General features: G+C 37.9%; 1 protein-coding gene across 16 annotated transcripts in view; it reads left to right on the plus strand.

Annotated features, from left to right (window-relative positions):
- Positions 1-15,000, plus strand: part of pacs1 (phosphofurin acidic cluster sorting protein 1) — a 112,940-nt gene that overhangs the window by 66,715 nt on the left and 31,225 nt on the right. For 10 of the 16 annotated variants that reach the window (XR_012383055.1, XR_012383058.1, XR_012383060.1 and 7 more), the window contains exons 6-13: positions 550-638; positions 1,184-1,261; positions 2,642-2,701; positions 3,242-3,402; positions 9,062-9,155; positions 11,918-12,001; positions 13,092-13,213; positions 14,576-14,705. Coding sequence is in view for 4 of the 16 variants with exons in the window: in XM_073908006.1 (XP_073764107.1) it covers positions 550-638; positions 1,184-1,261; positions 2,642-2,701; positions 3,242-3,402; positions 9,062-9,155; positions 11,918-12,001; positions 13,092-13,213; positions 14,576-14,705 (818 nt within the window). In the remaining 12 variants the exon portion in view is untranslated. The remainder of the gene's footprint in view (positions 1-549; positions 639-1,183; positions 1,262-2,641; positions 2,702-3,241; positions 3,403-9,061; positions 9,156-11,917; positions 12,002-13,091; positions 13,214-14,575; positions 14,706-15,000) is intronic. The other 6 variants (XR_012383063.1, XR_012383065.1, XR_012383064.1 and 3 more) reach the window with 1 other exon arrangement.

Raw genomic sequence — 15,000 nt, forward strand, 5'->3', positions numbered from 1 at the left:
GCGCCATCTTGTGTCTGAATAATTCTCAGGTTAGTGTATACTCCATCAGCTGTTTTAGTTTCTGTCAGCTTTGTGTTTTGGTCTGTATGGCGACATCTTGTGTCTGAATAATGTGCAGGTTAGTGTATAGTGCATCAGCTGTTTTAGTTTCTGTCAGCTTTGTGTTTTGGTCTGCTTGTCTTCATCTTGTGTCTGAATAATGTGCAGGTTAGTGTATACTGCATCAGCTGTTTTAGTTTCTGTCAGCTTTGTGTTTTTTATTTCAACTATTAATGAGCTATTACAGCTCAGAGCAATGCGTTGTGTCTAATATTCATGTTTTGTTGCCAGTAGTTGTGTAATAAGCAGGATAAAGTACATCCAGGACGGTTGTTTTCACAGAATAAACCCTTCTGTCTCATACAACAGTCCTACGCTTTACATCAGGCCGCTGATAAACCTGTCAGGCTTTATTCTGAGATAACAACCAGCTGGATGTACTTTATCCCTGACTTACTGAATGATTGAATATGGGCATGTGTGTGACGTATATGTTCATCTGTTTCTCAGATCGTTCTCCAGACATTGACAACTACTCTGAGGAGGAGGAGGAGAGTTACTCTTCAGAGCAGGAGGGCAGCGATGACCCTGTACACCATGTACGTATGTGTGTGTGTGTGTGTATGTGTGTGTGGTCAATTAAATCATGTGTTCATACATTCATTTTCCTTCAGCTTAGTCCCTTATTTATCAGGGGTCACCACAGCGGAATGAACCGCCAACTATTTTAGCAAATGTTTTACACAGTGGATGCCCTTCCAGTTGCAACCCAGTACTGGGAAACACCCATACACACTCATTTACACACAAACTCGTACACTTCGACCAATTTAGTTGATCCAATTCCCCTATAGCACATGTGGTTGAACTGTGGGGGGAACCGGAGCCTGTTGACCTTTAAAAAAATGTCTTTATTGTTCAAAAAATGTTTAATCCTTAAAAAATGGGCTAATCCTTTTTACTTTTTCGACTATGTGTGTGTGTGTTATATGTATATATAGTGTGTGTACATTTCTTTAAAGTAGCAATTATCTGTTCAGTGCTCAGTTGAAGGACTGAAGCGTTGAACACACACATGCAGTAAGTGTTTAATGTGTGTGTGTGTGTGTGTGTGTGCGTGCGTGTGTGTGTGCGCGCGTTTCAGTATCTGGACGATGAAGAGGATGAAGTGAGGAAGAAGAAGCCCAGACGCAAACTTACCTCCAATGCCTCCATCACTCGAGTGAGAGACACACATATATGTACACTCACCGGCCACTTTATTAGGTACACCTTACAACTACTGGGTTGGACCCTCTTTTGCCTTCAGAGCCGCCTTAATCCTTCGTGGCATAGATTCAACAAGGTACTGAAAATAATTCTCAGAGATTTTGCTCCATATTGACATGATAGCATCATACAGTTGCTGCAGATCTGTCGGCTGCACATCCATGATGCGAATCTCCCGTTCCACCACATGCCAAAGGTGCTCTATTGGATTGAGATCTGGTGATTGTGGAGGCCATTTAAGTACAGTGAACTCATTGTCATGTTCGTCTGGCATCAACAAGGCGTTCGCAACCACAGAACTGCCGCTCACTGGATATTTTCTCTTTCCCATTCTCTGTAAACCCTAGAGAAGGTTGTGCGTGAAAATCCCAGTAGATCAGCAGTTTCTGAAATTCTCAGACGAGCCCGTCTGGCACGAACAACCATGCCACGTTCAAAATCACTTAAATCCTCTTCCTTCCCTATTCTGATGCTCGGTTTGAACTGCAGCAGATCGTCTTGACCATGTCTACATGCCTAAATGCATCAAGTTGTTGCCATCTGATTGGCTGATTAGAAATTTGCAGCAACGAGCAGTTTGGACAGATGTACCTAATAAAGTGGCCGCTATAGGACACACATGCATGTGTCATATAGACAACTGCATGACTTACCTACTTGCATAATACACAAGCACACACACACACACATACACACTATTATATACATACACAAACTTGCATAGCACACATACACATGCATAACATTCTATCACACACACAAACACACATTCATAACCCACACACACACGCATACCACACATGCACACAGGTGTGCTTCTAGGGGCGAAGTTAAGACGGCCCCCAGAATTGCTATTAGGATCCCCCCAATCACCCCCCCCGCACCACCACCACCACCAACCCCCCAAACATTTACACACACCTCTCATTTCATACCGATGCACAGAGATGTATAACACACACACCCACATGCACAAACACACATGCATAACACTGTCATAGACAAAAACACACACACACATGCATAGATAGCACTCTATCACACACACATAACACTATATCACACACACACACACACAAATGCAAAATGCTCTATCATACTGACAGACACACATATGCACAACTCTGACACACACACATACATACATTACACTAATACACTCTCAAACACACACATGCATAACACACTCTGCCACACACACACCTCATCACTCCACTTATGATTACAGATCAATAACTCACAGTAAAACCAGGTGTAGATTTGATATTGAGCGAGTGTGTGTGTTCTGACCTGAGAGTGTGTGTGTGTGTGTGTGTGTGTGTTTTTCCTCCAGCAACCCAACATCAAGCAGAAGTTTGTGGCTCTGCTGAAGAGATTTAAGGTGTCAGATGAGGTAAAGCTGCAGGAATATGACTGTGATCACGCTTATCATAACCCTCCACACGCATCATTTCCTGTCATTCTCACACACACACACACACACACACACACACACACACAGCAGATGAGGAGAACGCAGTCATGTGAATAAATCAAAGTGTTTCAGTGATTATTGTGTATTTAATAATACTAGTGCTGGGCAAAGATTATACATTCGTCCTTTTCCTTCGGCTTAGTGCCTTATTTATCAGAGGTTGCCACAGCGGAGTGGACCGACAACTATTCCAGCATATGTTTCCGTCTTGTCCTCACTTATGTAGTTAAATATGATAACATCTCCCCCTAGTGGGGACATTTCACTGATCTTCACTAATTAAAATGCGCATAAATTATGCAGAGGATGTATTTATTATGATCTGATGATGTTTCTGTGAGGACTGAGTGCTGGAGTTTAACCATAGACACTGATATTAACCTGATAGAAAATCAGTGGATGTCTATGTAATGTCCTCACTAACAACAAACCTGTGTGCGTGTGTGTGTGTGTGTGTAGGTGGGCTTCGGGCTGGAGCACGTGTCCCGTGAGCAGATCCAGGAGGTAGAGGAGGATCTGGACGAGCTTTACCAGAGTCTGGATATGTACAATCCCAGCGACAGCGGGCCGGAGATGGAGGAGACCGACAGCATCCTGAGCACTCCAAAACCCAAACTCAGGTGAAACACACATTAGAAAACACACACCAAAGCGGAGCGCGCGCACACACCGGTATAAGATTCTGACCGTGTGATAATGATGGATATAATATCATGGTGTTCTGATTGCTCCTCTAAATTAAATTCTTATTTAATGTCCTGGTTAAAAACAACACTTTTTTTCCGCCTTGAACACAATTTATTTTATTTAAAGGGTCATGAAACCCCCTCGTTTCAGCAGGGTGTTTTCACACCTCTACTTTGGAAAAAGTCAGAAAAGTGGGCGTGTCCAGCTCTGTTTAGGGGGGAGTGTCGGAGGAAGAAAAGAGGGATGGTGTGGGAGTGTCTATTTGGGCACGCGCGAGTTTCAGAGTCAAAATACACACACACACACACACACACACACACACACACACACACACACACACACACACACAGGGGACAAAGTGACTGTGTTTACATGGACATCTGTAGTCGAATTATTTGCCAAATTATTAAATGGTTGACTTTAACTGCAGTTTGGCTCTTTCATTCAGGGAATTCATTCATGTCCCTCGCGACCATCGAGATATTTGATTCGAGGATCTGCTCTAAGCGTGTATTTTTCATGCAATATTTGATACCGCACGGCGAATGAGAGAAAAAAAACCTCAGCATTTCCTGGAAACTTAGATGTTAGCGTCAGAAAGTCGCGTGTGTTATTCCGATCACAAAATGCGGTCAAAATCCTACACGAGGTTAAAGGTGCAGTAGGTGATCTGCCAAAATGCTAACCGCTTAGCATATTATCTTTGGACGGCGGGGAGGGACTGTGATTCAAAGCCACACCCCCTGATATCGCGAGCGCGCGGACCGCGTCACAACAGCAGACAGACAACCCACTAGTTCATGTCATTCGGCAGTTAGTTAGTGCTAGCGCTGTGCAGGAATTACATGGATTACTTTGCCACACTTGCATGCTATTTCAGAGCGAATATTCAGAGTAACGTTAGCGGTAAACAGTATAGGAAGGCTGTCATTGTTCAAAAATGACCCAATGTGAATATAAATCTACATTATAGATCCTGTCAAAGAACCTTATGAGACTGAAAATAATCACATCAATCTTTCACCGAGAGATTTCAGTGGCTGAACAACACGTCTGTGCATAAGTCATTCGTAACAGAACACAATCTGACATCAGCTTAGCCTGACTAAAATAGTTTCAAAACAGAACACTACCTGTCTAACAGTAATACTTCAGCCATGGTCTCGTTCTTCCTCCAGCGTGCTAAAGTAACTGCAATACTGATTCAGGATTTTCAAAACTTTCAATGCAGCATTTGATTTCTCCCGGTCCGTCTCGTGACCGCGCAGCCACCTTAAGGTCGAATTATACCCGCGCCTGGCTTTGAAGTAATCGGCCCGAACTCGGCTGTCCTTCGGCGCCTCCGGCTCCGACTCGGCATCTGCGAGCGTCCCGCAGCTCACTCGCGCGCATGTGTTTGTGATGCAGACGGGCACGCGCTAATGGTGGATCTGCGTGCACAGATGCGCAGAAGTCGGAATCTACATTTGTTGACAGACAGTCTGACCTGCCTATCGGAATTAAGGGAGATGTCGGTCCGACTCTATTTAATTGGATGAACATTTTTTAGTTTTATGCCTCACCCAGAATATAAAAATACATATAAACACAAATTTTTTTATGTATATAAAATTGTATTAACAGAAAGCCTGGTAAATGTCTGTAAAGTCTTAGTAATTAATAAAGTAATAAAGAGCTAATATTATATAATATCAAATCTAGTGTTTTGAGGGGACAAAAATGATATCTAATGAGTATTTTGGGGCGAAACTGAAATCATGGAGGAAAATGTATTCTGTTAAAAATGTAAAGCTGTTAAAAAATGAACTGTTTTATGCTTAAAAGCCACTTTTATAAATGTCAAACACAAGTAAGATGTTTTAAATTCACTTACAAAAATGGGAAAACACTTATAATTGCAGGATAGAACAGTGAAATTAGATGCTAATGGTCTAATCTGATTCAATGATCTATGCTAAGCTAAGCTGAAAGTGCTCCCGCCAGACCCAGAGATCAGCTGAGTGGGTTTTAAAATTATATTTAATGCGAGTAAAGTCTTAGCAATTAATAAAGTAATAAGGAGCTAATATTATATCATATCAAATCTATTGGTATGAAAGGAAAAAAAAGGGATTTAATGAGTATTTTGGGGTGAAACTGAAATAATGGAGGAAAATGTATATGTTAAAAATGTAAACATGAATTGTTTTGTGCTTCAAAGCCACTTTATAAATGTCAAACGTCAGTAAGATGTTTTAATTTCACTTAGAAATATGGGGAAATACTTAAACAAGATGATTACAGTATATAATGGTGAAATTGGATGCTAACGGTCTAATCTGATTCAATGATCTATGCTAAGCTAAGCTAAATGTGCTCCTGCCAGACCCAGAGATCGGCTGAATGGGTTAAAAAATGGTATAACTCAACTGTTTAACTCTAGAAGAGCAGTAAAATGAGACTAAATAAAATTTATATTTTATTCATTTATTTGAATTTTTTATGTTTATAACATTGTATAAACAGAAAGCATGTTAAATGCGAGTAAAGTCTTAGTAATTAATAAAGTAATAAAGAGCTAATATTATATAATTACAAATCTAGTGGTTTGAGGGGGAAAAGGGATATCTAATGAGTATTTTGGGGCGAAACTGTAAAATCATAAGGAAAATGTATTCTGTTAAAAATGTAAAGCTGTTAAACATGAATTGTTTTATGCTTGAAAGCCACTTTATAAATGTCAAATGCAAGTAAGATGCCTAATGTTTCAAATTCACTTACAAAGATTGGAAAATACTTATGATAGCAGAATAGAATGGTGAAATTAGATGCTAACGGTCTAATCCGATTCAATGATCTATGCTAAGCTAAGCTAAAAGTGCTCCTCAAGAGATCAGCTGAGTGGGTTTAAAAGTTATAATTAGTGCGAGTAATGTCTTAGTAATTAATAAAGTAATAAAGAGCTAATATTATATCATAACAAATCTAGTGGTTTGAGGGGGGAAAAGGCTATCTAATGAGTATTTTGGGGCGAAACTGTGAAATCTTGAGGAAAATGTATTATGTTAAAAATGTAAACATGAATTGTTTTGTGCTTCAAAGCCACTTTATAAATGTCAAACGTCAGTAAGATGTTTTAATTTCACTTAGAAATATGGGGAAATACTTAAACAAGATGATTACAGTATATAATGGTGAAATTAGATGCTAATGGTCTAATCTGATTCAATGATCTATGTTAAGCTAAGCTAAAAGTGCTCCCGCCAGACCCAGAGATCAGCTGAGTGGGTTTTAAAATTATATTTAATGCGAGTAAAGTCTTAGCAATTAATAAAGTAATAAAGAGCTAATATTATATCATATCAAATCTAGTGGTATGAAAGGAAAAAAAAAAGGGATTTAATTAGTATTTTGGTTCGAAACTGAAATCTTGAGGAAAATGTATTATGTTAAAAATGTAAACATGAATTGTTTTGTGCTTCAAAGCCACTTTATAAATGTCAAGCGTCAGTAAGATGTTTCAATTTCACTTAGAAATATGGGGAAATACTTAAACAAGATGATTACAGTATATAATGGTGAAATTAGATGCTAACGGTCTAATCTGATTCAATGATCTATGCTAAGCTAAGCTAAATGTGCTCCCGCCAGATGCAGATATCAGCTGAACGCGTTCGAAATGGTAAAAGTCAACTGTTTAACTCTAGAAGAGCAGTAAAATGAGCCTATTTCCAAAAGGTATCTTTAAAGGGGAAGTGAAGTGCTTTGAAATGTGTATTTTTATTTAATGTTTGACATAATCTCAACCGAAACACAAAAAGAGGGCGGGACATATTGTAGCTCCTCCTCTTTTTATACAACAGCCAATAGTGTTTTGCTTTCTCACAGCTCTGCCAGTGAGAGTGGTTGAGATCAAGCGCACCGAATGAGAAGCATACTGAAGGGGGCGGGGCATGTAAAACACTAGAGAGCATCTGATTGGTCAGAAGATTTGATGAGAAACTGTAGTATGAGGTGACGAGAATAAAACTGCCGATCCAGTTAGGCGGAAGTGACAAACTACAAGCTTTACATGTTTGTGTCAGGTTTACATCTTGAATTTTGTCACTGTTTTGGTGCGCACTAGCTTATAGAGATCCTAAAAAACGAACAATGCTGATGCTAACATCTAACCAACTGTATTTTGATTTCATCAGACCTTTAATACACCCCGAAACACTTTAATATTGTGCAGCTACTTGCTTCAAATCAGTTTAAAGTGCGGTAGAAATACATTTGACAGGAGATTTTTCACTCAGCCGTCTCTGAACCGAAAGCAAAGGATTGTGGGATTTCATAGAGAGAGAGAAGGATATAAACAAATTGCCTTCAGAAGTCAGATCAGTTGAAAGGATGTCAACAAACAGGACGTGACACGATCAGTGGATTCAGACGAGCCCTGTTGCCTTTACCTCCTCACACACACTCTCTGCTGAGTGCTGGCTCCCTCTGCTGGACACTTGTGGCCGTCTGCCCTTGTTTAACCTCCAGCGTTATATCAGTTTACTAACCGCTCTTATGATCGAGTCTATTTTATTATTATTATTCATGAATGTAAATATACAAACACAATCATATATACATATATAAGTAAATTACAATAGTATAGAAGTGTATTTAATTAAATAAATGAAGAGCATTACAGGAAAGCTAGCGGCTAAAGCTAATCAGTCAGTATTCATTCATTTATTTTCCTTTCGGCTTAGTCCCCTTATTCATCAGGGGTAGCCACAGCAGAATGAACCACCTGTTCAAGCATATATTTTACCCAGTGGATGCCCTGCCAGCTGCAACCTAGTACTGGGAAACACCCATGCACACTTATTCACACACATCCTCGTACACTATGGCCAATTTAGTTCATCAATTCCCCTATAGCGCATGTGTTTGGACTGTGGGGGAAACCGGAGCACCCGGAGGAAACCCACACCAACACGGGAAGGACATGCAAACTCCACACAGAAATGACAACTGACCCAGCCGGGACTCGAACCAGTGACTGTCTTGCTGTGCTAACCACTGAGCCACCGTGCTGCCATGAAAGGAATTAATATTTACTGTTTTACTTCAACATTTTAAAATAAGTTTGGGGATGTGGAATGTGTTGTGGAATCCAGAAAGAGAATAAAGATCTGACATGTGATGTCTTCTGGAGCTTCTCTCTGCTTTCTGATGCGCTCTGTTGTCCTTCCCGTCTGGCTGTAAACTGAAGCGTCTAGATGTATTCTGCAGCGTTCATGCTTTTTTAATCTCGTGTGTGTCATTTAAAGACGATCACTGACGCTTCTGTGTGAGTTGAGCAGTGCTGTGTGTTGAACACCAGACACTTCTGATTTACTGATGTTTAACAGCTCTCTGTCTGTCTGTCTGTCTGTCTGTCTGTCTGTCTGTCTGTCTGTCTGTCTGTCTGTCTGTCTGTGTGTGTGTGTGTGTGTGTGTGTGTGTGTGTGTGTGTGTGTGTGTGTGTGTGTGTGTGTGTGTGTGTGTGTGTGTGTGTGTGTGTGTGTGTGTGTGTGTGTGTGTGTGTGTGTGTGTGTGTGTGTGTGTGCGCGCGCGCGCGTGTGTGTTTGACAGGCCGTTCTTCGAGGGTATGTCTCAGTCCAGCTCTCAGACAGAGATCGGCAGCTTGAACAGTAAAGGCAGCGTGAGCAGAGACCCCTTCAGCCCTGTGAGTCCGCTTTACTCTACTTTTACTTTACTCCACTTTACTCTATTTTACCTTACTTTACTTTACTCTATTTTACTTTACTCTACTTTACTCTATTTTACTCTACTCTTCTTTACTCTATTTTACTCTACTTTACTCTACTTTACTCTTCTTTACTCTATTTTACTCTACTTTACTTTACTTTACTTTACTTTACTCTATTTTACCGTACTTTACTTTACTCTACTCTACTCTACTTTACTCTACTTTACTCTATTTTACTCTACTCTTCTTTACTCTATTTTACTCTACTTTACTCTACTTTACTCTTCTTTACTCTATTTTACTCTACTCTTCTTTACTCTACTTTACTCTATTTTACTTTATCTTACTCTACTTTACTCTATTTTACTTTATCTTACTTTACTTTACTCTATTTTACTCTACTCTTCTTTACTTTACTCTGTTTTACTTTACTCTACTTTACTCTATTTTACTCTACTCTTCTTTACTTTACTCTGTTTTACTTTACTCTATTTTACTTTATCTTGCTCTACTTTACTCTATTTTACTCTACTCTTCTTTACTTTACTCTGTTTTACTTTACTTTACTCTATTTTACTTTATCTTGCTCTACTTTACTCTATTTTACTATACTCTTCTTTACTTTACTCTGTTTTACTTTACTTTACTCTACTTTACTCTATTTTACTCTACTCTTCTTTACTCTACTTTACTCTATTTTACTCTACTTTACTCTATTTTACTCTACTCTTCTTTACTCTACTTTACTCTATTTTACTCTACTTTACTCTATTTTACTCTACTCTACTTTACTCTACTTTACTCTATTTTACTCTACTTTACTCTATTTTACTCTACTCTTCTTTACGGTTTTGCGAGGGAACGTTCAGTTTTTTTTTTCTCCCACCAATTTTTTTCCTTACCATCACGTCCCTTCCGGGTCTCCGTACTACTCTACTTTAATTTACTCTACTTTACTTTATTTTACTCTACTCTACTTTACTCTACTTTATTTTACTCTACTTTATTTTACTCTACTCTACTCTACTCTACTTTATTTTACTCTACTCTACTTTACTCTACTTTATTTTACTCTACTTTATTTTACTCTACTCTACTCTACTCTACTTTATTTTACTCTACTTTACTCTACTCTACTTTATTTTACTCTACTTTATTTTACTCTATTTTACTCTATTTTATTTTACTCTACTTTATTTTACTCTATTTTACTCTATTTTATTTTACTCTACTTTATTTTACTCTACTTTATTTTACTCTATTTTACTCTACTTTATTTTACTCTACTTTATTTTACTCTATTTTACTCTACTTTACTTTATTTTACTCTACTTTATTTTACTCTACTTTATTTTACTCTATTTTACTCTACTTTACTTTATTTTACTCTACTTTGTTTTACTCTATTTTACTCTATTTTACTCTACTTTACTTTATTTTACTCTACTTTATTTTACTCTACTTTATTTTACTCTACTTTACTTTATTTTACTCTACTTTATTTCACTCTATTTTACTCTACTTTATTTTACTCTACTTTATTTTACTCTATTTTACTCTACTTTACTTTATTTTACTCTACCTAACTTTATTTTACTCTTCTTTACTCTACTTTACTTTATTTTACTCTACTTTACTCTACTCTACTTTATTTTACTCTATTTTACTCTACTTTACTTTAATCTACTCTACTTTATTTTACTCTACTTTATTTTACTCTATTTTACTCTACTTTACTTTATTTTACTCTACTTTATTTTACTCTATTTTACTCTACTTTACTTTATTTTACTCTACTTTATTTTACTCTATTTTACTCTACTTTACTTTATTTTACTCTACTTTACTTTATTTTACTCTACTTTATTTTACTCTATTTTACTCTACTTTACTTTATTTTACTCTACTTTATTTTACTCTATTTTACTCTACTTTACTTTATTTTACTCTACTTTATTTTACTCTATTTTACTCTACTTTATTTTACTCTACTTTACTTTATTTTACTCTACTTTACTCTACTCTATTTTACTCTACTTAACTTTATTTTACTCTATTTTACTCTACTCTACTTTATTTTACTCTACTTTACTCTACTCTATTTTACTCTACTTAACTTTATTTTACTCTATTTTACTCTACTCTACTCTACTTTATTTTACTCTACTTTACTCTACTCTATTTTATTTTACTCTACTTTACTCTACTCTATTTTATTTTACTCTACTTTACTCTACTCTACTTTATTTTACTCTACTTTACTCTACTCTATTTTACTCTACTTAACTTTATTTTACTCTATTTTACTCTACTCTACTTTATTTTACTCTACTCTACTCTATTTTACTCTACTTAACTTTATTTTACTCTATTTTACTCTACTCTACTCTACTTTATTTTACTCTACTTTACTCTACTCTATTTTACTCTACCTAACTTTACTTTACTCTACTTTACTCTACTTTACTTTATTTTACTCTACTTTATTTTATTTGATTTTATTTTACTCTACTTAATTTTACTCTATTTTACTCTGCTTTTTTACTCTAGTTTACCTTCCTTTCCTTTATTTTTCTTTCCTTTACTGGGGAACATTCTCTGTGTTTGGCAATGAATGTGCAGATTAGCAAACACACCAACTCCACATCTGGATGAACATCGCGCTCAGCTCAGTGTATGTGTGTTCAGCTGCTTTTCTCCGAGTTGTGTGTGTGACTGTAGTTCCTCTGTGTGTCCAGCAGGGAGAGCAGCCGCCGTCAGACAAACTCAAACACTCGCGCAGCAGAAACCTGGACGAGCCGCTGTCTGAAACCGACACACTGGTGAGAGCGCAATTCATCAATCCCACACACACACACACACACAGCTGAAGACAATATCATCAGCCTTCCTGTTGAGTTTAAATCATTTTTCAAACATTTCCCAAGTGTTGTTTAACAGAGTGAGGATTTTCATTTCATATATGTAATAGTTTTAATAACTCATCTCTAATAACTGATTTCTTTAATCTTTGGCATGATGAAAGCACATAATATTTGACTAGATATTTTTCAAGACTCTTCTGTACAACCTAAAGTGACATTTAAATGCTTAAAGAGTCTCCTAGAGTTTAACAGTTGACTCGAACCAAGCTGCGTTGACCTCCTGACTCTGGGACCCTGGTTTCCAAAGGAAATGCGAAGTGTACTTTCAACAGAGAACATAAGTTTGGTGCCCTCAGCAGCAGTCCAGTGCTTAGCCCAGGCGAGACGTCTGTTATTTAAGAGTAGCTTGACACAAGTAATGTGACAGCTGAAACCCATGTCTTGCAGACGTCTGTGCGTAGTGGTTCTTGAAGCACTGACTCCAGCTGCAGTCCACTCTTGAGCCAAATTATTGATCTAGCGGGAGCAGTTTTAGCTTAGCATAGTGAATTGAATCGGATTAGACCATTAGCATTTTGTTTAAAAAAGGGGTTTGATAATTATCTTATTTATAGCTTGTGTCTTCTAGTGGTCATGGTACAGCTGCAGAGTTTCTTGACTATTACGCCTTAATGAGAGTATAGTTTCTAGCAATATTGGCGTAGAAAATAGCCATTTTTCTTCTTCCAATGTTCGTATTACACTATCAAATGTAAAAACCAGCAGCTGATTCAAAGCAATTTTGCAAGTGATTGAGTTTCTCCACATTCACGCACTGTTCAGTCACTCGATGTGTGGTATTCTCCATAGCTGAGTGTTTTTATTGGGGGAAGTTCCTCTGGTCATTATGTTGGTTATTAATGCTAGTTTGTGTTGAATGTGTCTGTGTGTGTGTGTGTGTGTGTGTGTGTGTGTGTGTGCGTGTGTGTGTGTGTGCGTGTGCGTGTGTGTGCGTGTGTGTGTGTGTGCGTGTGTGTGTGTGTGTGTGTGTGTGTGTGTGTTTATGCAGGAACTGAATGATCAGGATCTGTTCACTGAAGTTGGTCCCAGTATTACAGTTTCAGTGGCTGAAAAGCCACGAACACCATTGAAAACCAGCAAGAACGAGATCCAGTCCATGCCGTCGCCCAGGTCAGAGCAGCTACACAGCCGCCTGTTCATACCTGATATAATAATCAATAAAATACTGATGCAGTTCACATGACTCATGATTCAGTTCACATAACTCATGATTCAGTTCACATGATGCAGTTTTCAGTCTCATGATTCAGTTCACTGACTCATGAGTCATTTTACATGATGCAGTTCACAATATCATGATTCAGTTCACATGACTCACGATTGAGTTCAAATGATGCAGTGCACAGTCTCATGATTCAGTTCACAGACTCACAAGTCATTTCACATGATGCAGTTCACACTTTCATGATTCAGTTCAGATACTCACGATTCAATTCACATGATGCAGTTCACAGTCTCATGGTTCAGTTCACATGACTCACGATTCCATTGACTTGATGCAGTTTACAGTCTCATGATTCAGTTCACATGACTCACAATTCAATGATGCAGTTCACATTCTCGTAATTCAGTTCGCATGATTCACAATTTATTTCACATGATGCAGTTCGGATGAACACGAATCAATTCACATGATGCGGGTCGCATGACTCACAATTCAGTTCACGTAACTCATGATTCAGTTCACATGATGCTGTTCAGTCTCATGATTCAGCTCACATGACTCACGATTCAATTCACATGATGCAGTTCACAGTCTTATGATTCAGCTCACATGACTCACGATTCAATTCACATAATGTAGTTCACAGTCTCATGATTCAGTTCACATACTCATGATTCAAGTTACATGATGCAGTTCAGTCTCATGATTCAGTTTACACACTCGCGATTCAATTCACATGATGCAGTTCACAGTCTTATGATTTAGTTCAGATACTCACGATTCAATTCAAATGATGCGGGTCACATGACTCACAATTCAGTTCACGTAACTCACGATTCAGTTCACATGATGCAGTTCAGTCTCATGATTCAGCTCACATGACTCACGATTCAATTCACATGATGCGGATCACATGACTCACAATTCAGTTCACATAATTCATGATTCAGTTCACATGATGCAGTTCAGTCTCATGATTCAGCTCACATGACTCACGAGTCATTTCACATGATGCAGTTCACAGTGTCATGATTCAGCTCACATGACTCACGATTCAATTCACATGATGTAGTTCACAGTCTCATGATTCAGTCCACATACTCATGATTCAAGTTACATGATGCAGTTCAGATTCTCGTGATTCAGTTCATATGACTCACAATTCAGTTCACATGACACAGTTCAGTCTCATGATTCAGTTTACGCACTCACGATTCAATTCACATGATGCAGTTCACAGACTCATGGTTCAGTTCAGATACTCAACATTTTAATTCACATGATGTGTTTGTATGTGTGTTTTATAGGCTGGATGGAGCACACACTCCTCGTAAACGCAACACTCCTGTGAAAGATCGGCAACTCTCCAAACCTCTGAATGAACGAACCAACAGCTCGGACAGCGAAAGATCTCCTGAACTCGGACACAGCACACAGGTCTGAAGCACAACACTCACTGACTCACAACTCAGTTTACATGATTTAGTTCACAGACTCATGATTCAGTTCACATACTCATGATTTAGTTCGTATACTTGCGATTCAGTTCACATGCTCACAATTCAGTTCACATGATTCACAATTCAGTTTACATGATGCAGTTTACAGACTCATGATTCAGTTCACATACTAAAGATTCCGTTTACATATGGTTTAGTTTACGTAATTTGCGATTCAGTTTATGTGACTCATGATTCAGTTGTCATTATTCAGTTCACAGACTCAGGATTTA

Source organism: Danio rerio, chromosome 7, assembly GCF_049306965.1.
Source record: "Danio rerio strain Tuebingen ecotype United States chromosome 7, GRCz12tu, whole genome shotgun sequence".
Classification (NCBI taxonomy): Eukaryota; Metazoa; Chordata; class Actinopteri; order Cypriniformes; family Danionidae; genus Danio; species Danio rerio.